This window comes from Pelodiscus sinensis, chromosome 25 (assembly GCF_049634645.1).
Source record: "Pelodiscus sinensis isolate JC-2024 chromosome 25, ASM4963464v1, whole genome shotgun sequence".
Lineage (NCBI taxonomy): Eukaryota > Metazoa > Chordata > Testudines > Trionychidae > Pelodiscus > Pelodiscus sinensis.
Genome location: NC_134735.1, coordinates 22,039,185 through 22,054,992, shown reverse-complemented (window position 1 = coordinate 22,054,992; position 15,808 = coordinate 22,039,185). Strand labels below are relative to the sequence as shown.

At 69.1% G+C, this 15,808-nt stretch overlaps 1 protein-coding gene across 1 annotated transcript in view; it reads left to right on the top strand.

Annotated features, from left to right (window-relative positions):
* Window positions 1-15,567, top strand: part of FOXO6 (forkhead box O6) — a 72,634-nt gene extending 57,067 nt beyond the window's left edge. The window contains exon 2 of the mRNA XM_075909185.1: window positions 10,099-15,567. Within this exon, the coding sequence (XP_075765300.1) occupies window positions 10,099-11,493 (1,395 nt within the window). The 3' untranslated portion in view covers window positions 11,494-15,567. The remainder of the gene's footprint in view (window positions 1-10,098) is intronic.
* The last annotated feature ends 241 nt before the right edge of the window (window positions 15,568-15,808 follow it).

The window sequence follows — 15,808 nt, the reverse complement described above, 5'->3', positions numbered from 1 at the left end:
ATCTCACCCACCCCTCCTAGAATAATCCTCTCACCTAGATCTCAGATATTGAAGCCTTCAAATACTTTAAAGACCCCAAGATGCAGAGAATCCTCCAGCTGTGATCTGTGCCCCATGCTACAGAGGAAGGTGAAAAACCTCCAGGGCCTCTGCCAATCTACCCTGGAGGAAAATTCCTTCCCGACCCCAAATATGGCGATCAGCTAAACCCTGAGCATGTGGGCAAGACTCACCAGCCAGACACCCAGAAAGTTCCCTATAGCAACTCCTATCATCCCTCCATTGACCTATTTACCTCTGATAATGAATGGTCAATTAGTTACCAAGATCCTGTTATTTCATCCAACCATCCCCTTATCATAGAATCATAGAACTGGAAGAGACCTCAGAAGGTCGTCAAGTCCAGCCCCCCGCTCTAGGCAGGACCAATCCCATCTAAATCAACCCGGCCAGGGCTTTGTCAAGCCGAGACTCAAACACCCCTAGGGATGGAGACTCCACTACTTCCCTAGGTAACCCATTCCAATGCTTCACCACCCTCCTAGGGAAATAGTTTTTCCTAATATCCAACCTGGACCTCTCCCACCACAACTTGAGCCCATTGCTCCTTGTTCTGCCATCTGCCCCCACTGAGAACAGCCTCTCTCCATCCTCTTTGGAACCCCCCTTCAGGAAGTTGCAGGCTGCTCTCAAATCCCCCCTCACTCTTCGCTTCTGCAGACTAAACAGACCCAAGTCCCTCAGCCTCTCCTCATAAGTCATATGCTCCAGACCCCTAATCATTTTGGTTGCCCTCCGCTGGGCTGTACCTCGGAGCGGCAACAACCCTCTGACCTACCGGCTGGTGGAGTCACAGGGTCGGGGGTGCAGGGTCGGGGGTGCAGGGCCGGGGGGTGCAGGGTCGGGGGTGCAGGGTCGGGGGTGCAGGGTCGGGGGTGCAGGGCCGGGGGGTGCAGGGCCGGGGGTGCAGGGTCGGGGGTCCCCAATGCGCTGTCACAGGTTGTTTCTATCCTGGTGGTGCCCGGAGCCCCACAAACCCCGAGGGACGTCCAGCCTCTCCCGCTGCCTCCCTCCTCCGCCAGGCACCTGCCCCTTCCGGCTCCGGGCTCTGGGGCAGGCTGCCTGCGTGTACACCCTGGGGCAGCAGGGGGGCCTGAGGCCGGTGGTCAGGCTGCAGCGCTGGGCGTCGGACGGCAGGTCCTGGTGGGGCCTGGCCCTTCTGAGCAGGCTGGGCTGTTCCTGGAGCTGGGCGCAGAGCTAGCCAGCCCGGGGCCGTCGGGTGGGAGGGCCTTTGCTCGCCAGCCTGCTGAGCTGGGTGCAAGCCCAGAGCAGGGGCGAGGGGCGGGTGGGCTCAGCTGCGGGCGCGGCTCCGTGGGGTGTCACAGGGCTTGAGCGTGGACCCCGGCGTCTGCCAGACTCTGCCCCCTCGCTGCCACCGGGACAGATCTGCCTCCACTTCCTGTCCTGCGTGAGGGCCCCTGGACCCCCCTCCCCGAGGGAACGAGGGCTGTGACCCGGGTCTGCCTGTCGCACAGATGCAAAGCTCAGGGCCTTCTGGGCCCAGCCTGGACTCCGGCTTCCCTGCCCCCACCCCTTTGGGTGCAGAGCTGTCCCTCGGCCTGCGCGGTGACGATGGCGCCCAGAGGCCATGGGGATGGGCACCTCAGAGATGGAAGTCCACCGGCCGACGCTGCCCCTTGCCCGCTCCCCTTTGGGGGGTCTCCAGTGCAGGTGCCTGTGTGGTGGGGCCAGGAGCACTTGGGGGGCTTGCCGCCGTGGGTACCCGCCTGCCAGGGAGCCCGGCCCCAGCCGCAGGCAGGACGTGCTGGCGCGGGGATACGTAGCGTTTCTGGGAGGGTCCTGTCAGTCACCTGTCGCCGCGTCTCTCGCGAACAGTCCCAGTGTCTCGGGCAGGTAAAAGGCTCCCGCTCTGGCTAGCTACGACCCCCTGCCCGGTTAGCCACGGCCCCCCCCCGGCCCCGCTCTGGCTAGCTACGACCCCCTGCCCAGTTAGCCACGGCCCCCTCCCCGGCCCCGCTCTGGCTAGCTACGACCCCCTGCCCGGTTAGCCACGGCCCCCTCCCCGGCCCCGCTGTGGCTAGCTACGGCCCCCTGCCCGGTTAGCCATGGCCCCCCCCCGGCCCCGCTGTGGCTAGCTACGACCCCCTGCCCGGTTAGCCACGGCCCCCTCCCCGGCCCCGCTGTGGCTAGCTACGACCCCCTGCCCGGTTAGCCACGGCCCCCTCCCCGGCCCCGCTCTGGCTAGCTACGACCCCCTGCCCAGTTAGCCACGGCCCCCTCCCCGGCCCCGCTCTGGCTAGCTACGACCCCCCGCCCAGTTAGCCACGGCCCCCTCCCCGGCCCCGCTCTGGCTAGCTACGACCCCCTGCCCGGTTAGCCACGGCCCCCTCCCCGGCCCCGCTCTGGCTAGCTACGACCCCCTGCCCAGTTAGCCACGGCCCCCTCCCCGGCCCCGCTCTGGCTAGCTACGACCCCCTGCCTGGTTAGCCACGGCCCCCCCCCGGCCCCGCTGTGGCTAGCTACGGGCCCCCTGCCCGGTTAGCCATGCCCCCCCCCCCGGCCCCGCTCTGGCTAGCTACGACCCCCTGCCCTGTTAGCCACGGCCCCCTCCCCGGCCCCGCTCTGGCTAGCTACGACCCCCTGCCTGGTTAGCCACGGCCCCCCCCCGGCCCCGCTCTGGCTAACTACGACCCCCTGCCCGGTTAGCCATGGCCCCCCCCCGGCCCCGCTCTGGCTAACTACGACCCCCTGCCCAGTTAGCCACGGCCCCCCCCCGGCCCCGCTCTGGCTAGCTACGACCCCCTGCCCGGTTAGCCACGGCCCCCCCCCGGCCCCGCTCTGGCTAGCTATGACCCCCTGCCCGGTTAGCCATGGCCCCCCCCCCCGGCCCCGCTCTGGCTAGCTACGACCCCCTGCCCGGTTAGCCACGGCCCCCCCCCCGGCCCCGCTCTGGCTAACTACGACCCCCTGCCCGGTTAGCCACGGCCCCCCCCCGGCCCCGCTCTGGCTAACTACGACCCCCGGCCCGGTTAGCCACGGCCCCCTGCCCAGGCCCTGCGGCAGGGCGCTGGCAAGTGGGCCCCCGATGGGCGGGCCCAGGAAAGGGCGAGCTCCTTCCGGATGCTAATTGCCACTCAAGCCACTGGCAGACAATGGGTCGGGCTAATCCGCTCACAATGGGCCTAATTGCTAATCAGACCAATTTCACGCTGGCGCGTCCCTTGACAATGAGGCTCCTTGGGGAAGGGCCGGAGCCGGAGCCGGGCTGGCGGGGGCAGGGTGGGACTCGCCCTGGGCTGGGGGCTCCGGCGTGAGTGGGGCGAGGCCGGTGGGGCTGCCTCTCCTGCCTCCCTCCCTCCCGGCTTCCAGGGCCCCTCCTAGCCCGGCTCAGAGCCACCAGCCAGCCCGGGGCTCCCCAGGGGCTCTCACCCTGCCCTGCCGCCCTGGCGCAGACGCCCGCAGCCGCATGGGCAGGAAGCGGCAGCGCCCGGTCAGTGATGGCCCCGGGCCAGGGGCTCCCTGACGGTGTCACCTGGCCAGCGCCAGGCCCCACGCGGGGGTCCCCCTGCACCGGTGGGGGGCAGCCCCCTGCTAGGTCGCCCGCTCGCTCCGCCGGGCCGGTGGTTTTATGCTGAGAGGCAGCGTGGGCCAGTGGTGAGCGCCCGGGCCTTGGAGCCAGCAGCGTCTCGGTCCAATCGCGCCGTGCGGCCTCCGGGGATCCCAGGGCGGCACCCTGGCCAGAGCCGTGCGGCTTTGGCACCCAGCCCGCAGCCCCTGCCCCTTCCCACGCTGGCTCCTGGGGCGCCCAGGGCAGGGGGCAGGGGACTGTGCTCGGCAGAGGGACCCTTCCCGGGGAGCCTTGGCCTGGGATGGACTCCGGCAGCAGGGACCTGCCAGGGCTCCTGCCTGCTCCTCGCTGGGGTGTCCCCAGCCACCGCCGGCGCCTTTCCCTGGGCGGAGCCCCAGCGGGCGCCCCCCTCCCGAAGCACAATTCCCTCCCTTCCCCGCCTCTCCCTGGGCTCCCAGGTTCCGGCGCTGCCAGACCCAAGCTCCACACGGGCCCCGCCTGCGTCAGTCACCCCCTTCCCTCAGGGAGGGCTCAAACTCACCCTACATTCATGGGGCCTCGCTGCCCCCCCCACGCTCCCCCAGTTCTGCTGGGGCCCCTGAGTCCTGACATGTAGCTGCATTTGCACATTCATCCGTGCACACACGTGCTCAGACATAGGTGCATGCAGATGAACACACCCAGATATGCATGCACAAAAACACAGCTGTGCACAGACCCTGGTGTGCACACACCCAGATACACGCCCATGCACAAGAGAGGTACACATGAATATGTGCACACCCAGATATGTGCACGCAGGTGTGCATGCACACCCACATTCACACCCACCCACGTGCACACTCCCACATGTGCACATGTGCACACGCACGAGTAACCACACTAGGTGTGTACACGCATGCACACGCAGACCCATGCCTTAGGGAGCGAGGTCAGCTGGCTGACCTGGTGCTTTGTCTCCAGCGTGGCTCCTCCCTGCCCCCTCTGTGCAGCTCACCCCAGCTGCTAGCTCCGGGCTCTGGCCGGCTCCTGGGGCCAGCAGGGCTCTTGGCTGAGGACACTCGGCATCGGTGCACCCGAGGTCTCATCGCCCCCTGCCCAGAGCACCCGGCAATGCCAGGAGGGTTCTGCCCCGGGAGAGCTAGAGACCAGCCTCAGCGTCAGTGCAGAGCCCAGGGCCCCCGCCTGGGGCTAGGGGGCATTGTGCTGCAGAGAGCGGGGCAGCAGGGGGCGCTGTACTGCAGGGCATGGGGTGGCAGGCTCACTAGGGGGCGCTCTCCCCTGGCCGTCAGTGCTGCGCTGTCTGGAAAGGTGGGGCAGGTCTAAGAGCTGCCCTTTCTCCAGTGACGCGCTTCGCCGGTTCCAGGTACCAGACCCCTAACAGCTGCCCTGGCACAGTGCCCCCTGCTGCCCCCTGCTGCCCCCACAGCTGCCCTGGCACAGCGCCCTCTGCTGCCCCCTGCTGCCCCCACAGCTGTCCTGGCACAGCGCCCTCTGCTGCCCCCTGCTGCCCCCCAGCGCCTCGACAGCTTCCCCCTGCTGTCCCCCAGCGCCCTGAGAGCTGCCCTGGCACAGCGCCCCCTGCTGCCCCCTGCTGCCCCCACAGCTGTCCTGGCACAGCACCCTCTGCTGCCCCCTGCTGTCCCCCAGCGCCCTGAGAGCTGCCCTGGCACAGCGCCCCCTGCTGCCTCCTGCTGCCCCCACTGCTGCCCTGGCACAGCACCCCCTGATGCCCCCACAGCTGTCCTGGCACAGCGCCCTCTGCTGCCCCCTGCTGCCCCCACAGCTGTCCTGGCACAGCGCCCCCTGCTGCCCCCACAGCTGTCCTGGCACAGCGCCCTCTGCTGCCCCCTGCTGCCCCCACAGCTGACCTGGCACAGTGCCCTCTGCTGCCCCCTGCTGCCCCCACAGCTGTCCTGGCACAGCACCCTCTGCTGCCCCCTGCTGCCCCCACAGCTGTCCTGGCACAGCACCCTCTGCTGCCCCCTGCTGCCCCCACAGCTGTCCTGGCACAGCGCCCTCTGCTGCCCCCTGCTGCCCCCACAGCTGTCCTGGCACAGCACCTCTGCTGCCTCCCAGCGCCCTGAGAGCTGCCCTGGCACAGCGCCCCCTGCTGCCCCCAACACCCTGAGAGCTGCCCTGGCACAGCGCCCCCTGCTGCCCCCAACACCCTGAGAGCTGCCCTGGCAGCAGAGGCACAGCTGTGTCCTGGTGCACAGTGAAGGGGCTGGGGACTCATCCTAGGGCGGCTGCAGGGGGCAGGAAGCAGCCGGGCGCCTTCCAGGGCATTAACTGAGCTCCCTGCCCCGCACGCTCGCCCGGCGCTCTGGCCACTCGTGCCCACCCCGCGCAGGAAAGGCCTCGGGTCGGGACACTAATGAGGCCGAGTCCTGGCGCGGCTGAACCAGGCTCAGCCCCAGTTCATTGCTGCTGCCTAATGAACCTTCCCCGCGCGCAGGAGGCCTCAGCCCCCCAGCGGGTCCTTTGGTCTCAGGCAGGGGAGGGGCTGCCCCTCCAGCCAGCGCCAGTGGAGCCTGGGGGGGGGGGAGGTTTCCAACGTGCTGGAATTGCCTAAAAAGGAGAGAGGCTGCGGCTGGGCGCGGAGCCGGAGCCGGGGCTGGGGAGGTGTCTGGCGCCAAGGCCCTGCCGTTAATGCAGCAGGGAAGCTCCGGTCCCCTCCTGCGTCCGCACTGCCTGGCAGCCCCGGCTCAGCCCCCAAGCCCCAGTGGGAGGGGAGAAGCCCCTCCCCGGCCATGTCGGGCATCTGCATTGCCACGAGAGACGCGGGCGCCTGGGGCCAGGTCGCCCCCTTCCCAGGCCGCGGCTCTGCTCCCCCAGCCCTGCCAGGGACGAGTGCGTCTGCCACTCCCCAGGGCCAGGTGAGGGGAAGAGGGGGAAGGGCCGGTGGCTACGTGGGCCTGGCCTGTGCTCACAGCAAGGGAAGGGCCAGGACTGGGGCCACGCTGTGTTTCCACTCCTCCTCCAGGAGGCGCTCTGTTCCCCCCCGGGGCAATTTCTTCCCCCCCAGAGGGGCGCTGTGTTCCCACCTCCTGCTCCAGGGGGCGCTGTGTTCTCCCCCCACACCAGGGGGCGCTGTGTTCTCCCCCCACGCCAGGGGGGCTGTGTTCTCCCCCCCACGCCAGGGGGGCTGTGTTCTCCCCCTGCACCAGGGGGGGCTGTGATCTCCCCTCGTGGCAGGGGGGGCTGTGTTCTCCCCCCGTGCCAGGGGGGCTGTGTTCTCCCCCCACGCCAGGGGGCGCTGTGTTCTCCCCCCGCGCCAGGGGGGGCTGTGTTCTCCCCCCACGCCAGGGGGCGCTGTGTTCTCCCCCCGCGCCAGGGGGGGCTGTGTTCTCCCCTCGTGGCAGGGGGCACTGTGTTCTCCCCCCGTGCCAGGGGGGCTGTGTTCTCCCCCCCACGCCAGGGGGTGCTGTGTTCTCCCCCCACGCCAGGGGGGGCTGTGTTCTCCCCCCGCGCCAGGGGGCGCTGTGTTCTCCCCCCACGCCAGGGGGTGCTGTGTTCTCCCCCCACGCCAGGGTGTGCTGTGTTCTCCCCCCACGCCAGGGGGGGCTGTGTTCTCCCCCCGCGCCAGGGGGGCTGTGTTCTCCCCCCACGCCAGGGGGGCTGTGTTCTCCCCCTGCACCAGGGGGGGCTGTGATCTCCCCTCGTGGCAGGGGGGGCTGTGTTCTCCCCCCGTGCCAGGGGGGCTGTGTTCTCCCCCCACGCCAGGGGGCGCTGTGTTCTCCCCCTGCACCAGGGGGGGCTGTGTTCTCCCCCCGCGCCAGGGTGTGCTGTGTTCTCCCCCCGCGCCAGGGGGGTGCTGTGTTCTCCCCCCGCGCCAGGGGGGTGCTGTGTTCTCCCCCCGCGCCAGGGGGGGCTGTGTTCTCCCCCCACGCCAGGGGGTGCTGTGTTCTCCCCCCGCGCCAGGGGGTGCTGTGTTCTCCCCCCACGCCAGGGGGGCAGGGGAGGCGGAACAGCAGGGCCCTGGGAGCGTCTCCGCTCCCGTTGGCCGGGGGGCCGGGGGCTCCCTGCCGAGTGGAGAGGCGCTGGCGGCCGGGGGCCAGGCCGGGCGAGGGCGGGAGAGCGGGGCTGCCCGGGCCCGGAGGGGAGGGGAGGGCAATGGGCACCGGGCCAGGGGGAGGGAGGAGGAACAGAGAGGCCGGCGAGGTTCTGGGTGGGGTGGGGCCTGTCTCCCGGGACTGGCCAGTGCCCTGCGGTTCCTGGGAGCAGCCACAGGCTGGGCGGGAAGGTGCCTGTGGGCCAGGTGCCCCATGGAAGCCCCAAGAGCAGCAGGTGTTTTCCGCCAGTGGCCCTGGCCTGTGTCCGTCTGGGCTCCGGGTGGCCCTGGCCTGGGTCTGTCCTTCAGCTTCCTGCAGGGGGGTCCCAGAGGGGATGGAGAGAGGCTGTTCTCAGTGGTGACGGATGCAGAACAAGGAGCAAAGGGCTCAAGTTGTGGTGGGAGAGGTCCAGGTTGGATATCAGGAAAAACTATTTCATTAGGAGGGTGGTGAAGCACTGGAATGGGTAACCTAGGGAAGTAGTGGAGTCTCCATCCCTAGGGGTGTTTACGTCTCGGCTTGACAAAGCCCTGGCTGGGTTGATTTAGATGGAATTGGTCCTGCCTAGAGCAAGGGGCCGGACTTGACCTTCTGAGGTATCTTCCAGCTCTATGATTCTATAATTTTGGGGCCCTGGCCTGTGTTCGTCTGGGCTCCAGGTCCCTGGCCTGGGTCCGTCTGGGCTCTGGGGCCCTGGCCTGGGTCCGTCTGTGCTCCAGGTCCCTGGCCTGGGTCCGTCTGGGCTCTGAGGCCCTGGCCTGGGTCCGTCTGTGCTCCGGGGCCCTGGCCTGGGTCCGTCTGGGCTCTGAGGCCCTGGCCTGGGTCCGTCTGGGCTCCAGGTCCCTGGCCTGGGTCCGTCTGGGCTCTGAGGCCCTGGCCTGGGTCCGTCTGGGCTCCAGGTCCCTGGCCTGGGTCCGTCTGGGCTCTGGGGCCCTGGCCTGGGTCCGTCTGTGCTCCGGGGACCTGGCCTGGGTCCGTCTGGGCTCTGAGGCCCTGGCCTGGGTCCGTCTGTGCTCCGGGGCCCTGGCCTGGGTCCGTCTGGGCTCCGGGGCCCTGGCCTGGCGTGTCTGGGGCTGTTTGGTGCCGAGGACGCAGGAGGCTGGGAAGGGGTTAACGGCCAGCCCGTACCTGCAGTTGCATTTTAAAGATGTGAAATTAAAGCCTGTAATTTATTCTCCCCACACACGAAGGAGCAATTAGTTCTAACCACGGCTTAATCAGTCAGCGCGAGATTGATTTCTGTAGACGCGGGTTTGGTGGCTGCTGGCGCGGCGCCAGGCTGGGAGCAATCTCCAAATAAATGAAGTGCGGAGAAGGAAGCCATTACATAATGTGATGGATGGGCCGGCGCTCCCGCACCTCCTCATTGCTATGCCACTCGCAGCCGGCACCGCACCAAACTTCCTCCAGCTCCTCGGCAACTTCCCGCCCTCCCCTGCCCCCACCTGGGCCGGGCGGGGCGCCCCCAGCAGGCTCCCCTGGGCTCAAGGCCGGGGCTGAGGTGGTCGCAGCCCCTCTGCAAAGCCCCAGAGATGGTTCTCTCTGGCTTCCAGCGCAGCGTGTCCCCGGCCCCGGCCTCACACCTGGCCCCTTCCACCCAGCTGTCTGCACCGCGCAAGGCACCGGGCCGCCTCGTATCCCCGCGTTACAGATGGGGAAACTGAGGCACAGCCAGAGTACATGAGTCCCCCAAGACCATGCAGTGAACCTGCAACACAGCAGCACGTGGAACCCAGGGGTCCTGCTCCAGACCAGACTGTGGAGGGGGTGTCAAGGCCGCGGGATGCAGAGGAGCCATGTGGGCCGGGAGCCAGACCCAGGGCTCGGCTGGAGTGAGCGCCGGAGGCCCCAGCTTCGGGGCGAAGGTTTTTCCCTCCCTCCTGGGGCCTCGCCGCGCTGTGGCAGCCGGTGGGGGGCCGATCGGCGGGAAGGCAGCCCGAGCGCAGGAACAGGGGCTCCGTGCCCGCGGGGGCTGAGGGAGGGGCGCCAGCCGGGCATGTGCCTGGCCCAGTGCCAGGTGGCATGGGGCTGCACTGGGAGCCAGAGATCCTGCCAGGACGCCTAAGCCTGGCTCTGAGCCTGAAGACTCCCTGCCCTCGGTGTCGCTGCCTAGCCTGAGGCGCCCTGGAGTCCCGCCCGGCCAGGCGGAGGCTCTTCCAGCACCGCCCCTGCTGAGGGAGCCGAGGCTCCGCTACCCTGGCCCGGCCTGGCACCCTGCGAGCCCCCATGGGCGCTGCTCAAAGGGAGACAGAACCCCCAGCCCCCACCGTGGAGCTCCAAGCACTTGTCCCAACACCGTGCCAATGGGGAAACCGAGGCGCGGGGCGGGGCCGGCAGGCTGGTGGCGGCGCAGGGAGTGGAGCCCAGTTGTGCGGGTCCGGCCAGGGCGGCGTGGGAAGCCCCGGGGCCGTGCGGGGGCCTCACTGACCCCGGCGCTCTGCTTTGTCTCCGCAGAACTCGATCCGGCACAACCTGTCCCTGCACACCCGCTTCATCCGCGTGCAGAACGAGGGCACCGGCAAGAGCTCCTGGTGGATGCTGAACCCCGAGGGCGGCAAGACCGGCAAGCCGCCGCGCCGGCGCTCCGTCTCCATGGACAACACCAGCAAGTTCCTGCGCATCAAGGGCAAGGCCAGCAAGAAGAAGCAGCTGCAGGCGCCGCAGGAGCGCGGGGAGCAGAGCCCGGCCGCCCCGCAGGCCAAGTGGGCCGAGAGCCCCGCCCCGCGCGCCACCGAGGAGTACGACGCCTGGGCCGAGTTCCGGACGCGGGCCGGCGCCGCGGGCAGCGCCCTGGGCGGCCGCCTCTCCCCCATCCTGTCCGGCCACGCGCCGGAGGAGCTGGAGGAGGACGAGGGCGCCCCCTCCTCCCCGCTGATGTACCCCAGCCCCTCCAGCACCGTGTCGCCCGCCCTGGGCAGCCGCTGCTCCGTGGAGCTGCCCCGCCTCACCGACCTGACGGGCACCATCAGCCTGGGCGAAGGGCTGGGCGAGAGCCTGCTGGAGGACCTGCCGGACAGCTACAGCATGAGCCCGCCCCAGCCCCTGCCCCCGCCCCCCGGCAGCCTCCGGCAGAGGGGCCCCAGCTTCCCCCTCCACCCCAAGGGCTCCGGGCTGGGGGCCGCCAGCAGCTCCTACTGCGGGACCATCTACAGCCAGCCCGCCCCTGGCCTGCTGCGGCGCCTGCCAATGCAGACCATCCAGGAGAACAAGCAGGCCAGCTTCTCGCCCGCCGGCCCCTTCCGCCACTCGCTGCACGACCTGCTCTCCTCCATCCCCTACGCGCACAAGGAGGGCCTGGCCCCGGCCGAGCCGCCCCTGGCCCCCGCCCGCGCCCACAGACACGGCGCCCTCCTGTGCGGGGGCGGGGAGCTGGGCTTGTCCTCCTACCCGGCCCACCCGGCCTCCCTCCTGAAGAGCAGCCCTTTGTACCACCCGTCCCCGGCCAGCCACCACCCCGCGGGCAGCACCAGTGCCTTACCCAGCCCCGTCAGCCTGCTCAGCCTGCCGAGTGACTCCTGCAGCCTGGCCATGGCCCACCACGGGCACCTGCACCCCTACGCCGCCCCCCAGGGGGCACACATGGGCCTGCTGGAGTCCCTCCCGGGCCCCTACCAAGGGGCCATGCACCCCCCGAGCCTGGGCCAGGACCGCTTCCCCGCAGACCTGGACCTGGACATGTTCAACGGCAGCCTGGAGTGCGACGTGGAGTCCATCATCCTCAACGACTTCATGGACAGCGACGAGATGGACTTCAACTTCGACTCGGCCCTGCCCCCGCCCAGCGGCCTCGGCATGGCCACGCTGCCCAGCGCCCCCCAGCCCCCCAACCAGAGCTGGGTGCCCGGCTGAGACGCTGCCGGGCTCCGGCACCGAGTCCCAGGGGCCAGGCCACGGACGTCCTTTTCCTTTCTCTTTGCCTTTGTTCCGACAGGCTAGAGCCATCGGGGAGCCCTGGGCACAGGGCGCGGCCCTGCCCGCCCGCCCACCGTCCCAGCCCACACGACCCAGCTCCGGCGGCGCCGGGGAGCCCGACCTGCCCAGCTCTCTCCCCAGCGCTGGAAGGGAAGCCGAGGGGTGCGCACACGCCCTGTCCCCCCTCCGCCCTTAAGGGATTCCCAGCCTGGGGGGCTGGACCCAAGGCCTTTCCACATTGCCCCCGCTAGCCGCTCCGGTGTGCTCTGCTGTGGCTCGGTTTCCCTCCCCCGGCAGCCCTGGCCTGGCACGGGACATTCGGCTGCAGCCTAGGGAGAGGTTGGCTGGACCCAGCATTCAGTTAGTGTCAGCTTGAGCCCTTCCCCCACTCGCCCGGCGCACACCCCTGGCTTTGTGCGAGCTGCCGAACCCTGGTCTAGACCCCGGTGCCGGCCTGGGGTAGCGGGAGAGCCAGGGAAAGGCCGGAACTCGAGCTGGCAGCGCCCGGAGCGCTCTCCGGAGCCTGAGCTGGTTCACCCACAGCCAGCTTGGGGGATGGCCATGATTTCTACCATCAGTGCCTGCAAAACCCAACCCACCCACACTGGGCAGCTGTCTGCAGGCCACGTGGCATGGTGCACGGCTGGCGTGAGCAGGAGCTGGGGCACAGGTGCATGTCTGCAGGCCACGTGGCACGGTGCACGGCCGGCGTGAGCACGAGCTGGGGCACAGGTGCATGTCTGCAGACAACATGCGGCATGGTGCACGGCCGGCGTGAGCACGAGCTGGGGCACAGGTGCATGTCTGCAGACAACATGCGGCATGGTGCACGGCCGGCGTGAGCACGAGCTGGGGCACAGGTGCATGTCTGCAGACAACATGCGGCATGGTGCACGGCCGGCGTGAGCACGAGCTGGGGCACAGGTGCATGTCTGCAGACAACATGCGGCACGGTGCACGGCCGGCGTGAGCACGAGCTGGGGCACAGGTGCATGTCTGCAGACAACATGCGGCACGGTGCACGGCCAGCGTGAGCACGAGCTGGGGCACAGGTGCATGTCTGCAGACAACATGCGGCATGGTGCACGGCCGGCGTGAGCACGAGCTGGGGCACAGGTGCATGTCTGCAGACAACATGCGGCACGGTGCACGGCCGGCGTGAGCACGAGCTGGGGCACAGGTGCATGTCTGCAGACAACATGCGGCACGGTGCACGGCCAGCATGAGCACGGGCCAGGGCACACGGGCCTGCCCCTGCACATGCAAGTGTTGGCTTTGCAGATGTGAGTTTCACAGGCCCAGGGACCGGGTGAGGCTGCGGCTCGGGGATGCTGCTACCTGGGCTCTGTGCCGGAGAGGCCGGCTGCGGGAGGTGGGTGATTTCTCTCTCTTGCCAGGGAGAAGAGCAAAGGGAGAGCAGAGCCGGCCCGGCCTGCAGGCGAAGGGGGGAAGGGCAGGGGTTTGCTGACAGCCGGGGCTGGGGGGGGGGGGTTGCAGACCCGGGACCTGGCTTGCACCGGGGAATGTCTCGGCGCCAGGCCTTGGGCCTGCCAATGCCACTTGGGGTTTGACCACCAGCTGCCCTGGCAGAGCTCGCTGGGCTCCACCTTCGCAGCCCCTTCACCACTGCCAGCCACTGTGGCCCCGCCCGTGTGCCGCCCACAGCCCCTGGCCTGAGCCCCCCTTCTGAGCAGGGGGCTGGAGCCCGGGCAGCCCTGCCTGGGGGCCACAGTCCCACGGGGGCGGAGCTAGGCCCTCCCTGCAGCCCCGTTTCTCGGCACCGAGAAGGGCGTCGGGCTGGTAAAGCCCCCACCTTGCTCGCGCCCCTGCAGCCCCAGCTGGCCTCTCCGTGGGCCCGGGTGGGTGGCACCCTGTGGTGGGCATGGCCACGTGCTCGCGCCTGGGCGGGGTGGGGAGGGAAACGCCCCATTGCGAAGCCGTGTCCCTTTGCTCCAGGCCCGGGGAGGGCGTGGGCTGTCAGTGGCGTTTCCGTGCTGGGCCACGTACAGGCGGGGAAGGGCCCTGCTAGGGACGCTGCCGCCGAGCCTGGCTCAATTATTACCATTTGCTCCCCCGGGCCCTTGCCCCAATTGTCACCCACGGAGCTCGGAGCTGCCAGCCCCCTCGCCCGCCCTGGCCTGGGCAGTAAGGGGGCGGGCCCAGCCTGCCACGGGCCCAGGGACACAGGAGATAGGGGCTGATCTTCAGCACAGGGGGCAGGGGGGCAGGATGTGCCGTCCACCTGTGGCATGGGGAGAGCAGCCGCCTGCCCCGCCCAGCACCGCTCTGCGGCAGGGGGGCGGGGATCTCACCCCCTTGGTGGCAGGGCCGGTGGCCCAGGCCAGCCCGGTCCTTGTGGGGCTTGGCTCATTCCTGCTGGGCAAGGGGGTTTCGGAGGGGGGGAGCAGAGCCCACGCTGGGCAGGGACCCCCACCCGGGGAGCCAGGCGCTGTCCTGGCACGGAACAGGCTCAGTGCCCAGTGTCTAGACCAGTCGCCCCGGCTCTGAGCCAGGCGAGGGACCTGCCCTCCCCACCCCCGCACAGGGCTGTCCGGCCTTGGGGTGGCCCCTCTGCCCGAGGGACGAGAAGCCCCGGGAGGCCCTTGGCCGCGCCCAGCCCGGAGCCATGCCCCAGTGCTTACAGGAGGCCTGCGACCCGCGGGGAGCCTGTGCCCGCCCGCCCCGCCGTGTGTGTGACCTGGGACGCCAGCCCGGGCCCGTCGTCTTGCGAAGCTGTCTGTGGTTCGTGACCGTGGGGTGTGGTGTGTCCGGTGCAGTCGTGTTGGTGAGCGTTGTGTGTGCGTCGTTGTGCCGTGCGGGGGCGGCGTTCCCGGACCCTCGGACAGACAGCTCAGCCTCCGGCAGGGCGGGAGCAAAGTGCCAAGGCGTGGGGCGGGGCGGGAGGGGGCTGCGTGCCTGGGGCCAGGGCCCTTCAGGGATGGGGATGGGGTCAGGCACATGGTGTCGGATGGGGGGCTCACCAATTCCCTCCCAGCCTCATTTCTGTCCCATCCCCGGTGTGCACGCTCAGATGAGACGGGCACAGGGCTGGGCTCCGGGCACAGCCCCCCCCCATCAGTCCAGAGCCCGCCCGTGTCGGCAGGAGAGCCGATCTCCTTGGGGAATTGCTGCTAGTTCTGACCACCCAGCCGGGGAGCCCAGCGCTCGACAGGGCCCACGGGAGGGAGCCACGAGCCAGGCTGGGAGGGTCGGCCAGGGCTGGCCGTGGGAGCCCACGGGAGGGAGCCACGAGCCAGGCTGGGAGGGTCGGCCAGGGCTGGCTGTGGGAGCCCACAGGAGGGAGCCACGAGCCAGGCTGGGAGGGTCGGCCAGGGCTGGCCGTGGGAGCCCACGGGAGGGAGCCACGAGCCAGGCTGGGAGGGTCGGCCAGGGCTGGCCGTGGGAGCCCACGGGAGGGAGCCACGAGCCAGGCTGGGAGGGTCGGCCAGGGCTGGCTGGCCTGCTCTGCACAGGCTGGTGGTACGTGGTTGGGGGCTCGTCCAAGGAGCCCTAGAGGCAGCCGGGCTCTTAGCCCCTCGCAGGGAGCACTGGGTGGGGGGAGACCAGTTGATGTGAAGGAATCGGGGAGGGTGGAGGGTTATAAATCTCCCTTCGGAAATGGGGCATAGCACAGCCTGGGACAGACCCCTCTCCTGGGCCTCCCAGCTGGTCCCCAGCGCTCTGCCCCACGCTGCCGGCCCGGCGCCCACGTCTGCCTTCGCAGGCAGGAAGCAACCCAAGAGCGGGGCTGGCTCCCGGCAGGGCTGCGCTCCCAAGGGGCTGGTGCCACCCGTGTGCTTCGATGGACGTTTCGGTTCATTCTTCCCGCGTATTTCTAACTGTACAGAGGTGGGGGCGGGTCCGGCCCGGCTGTTCGCTCACCGCACACATAGTGTAGGCAACGTATCCTTGATTGTGCTATTAGCGTTTGTGTATGTGGCAATGTAAAGAACTGTGTATAGTGCATTGTACAGCATATTTTCATGAATAAAATTGTTTTAAATATTACAAGGATGGTCAGCTGGATTCCCTGTGTGTGTGTGCGTGTGTGTGTGTGCATGCCCCTCTGTGTGCGCGCACATGTGTGCGCATGCCCCTGTGTTTGTGTGTGTGTGCGTGCCCCTCTGTGTGTGCACGCACATGTCTGCATGCCCCTGTGTGTGTGTGTGTGTGCGTGCATGCCCGCGCGTGTGTGCGTGCATGTGCATGCCCCTGTATGTGTGCACACACGTGTGTGTGGATGTCCCTGTGT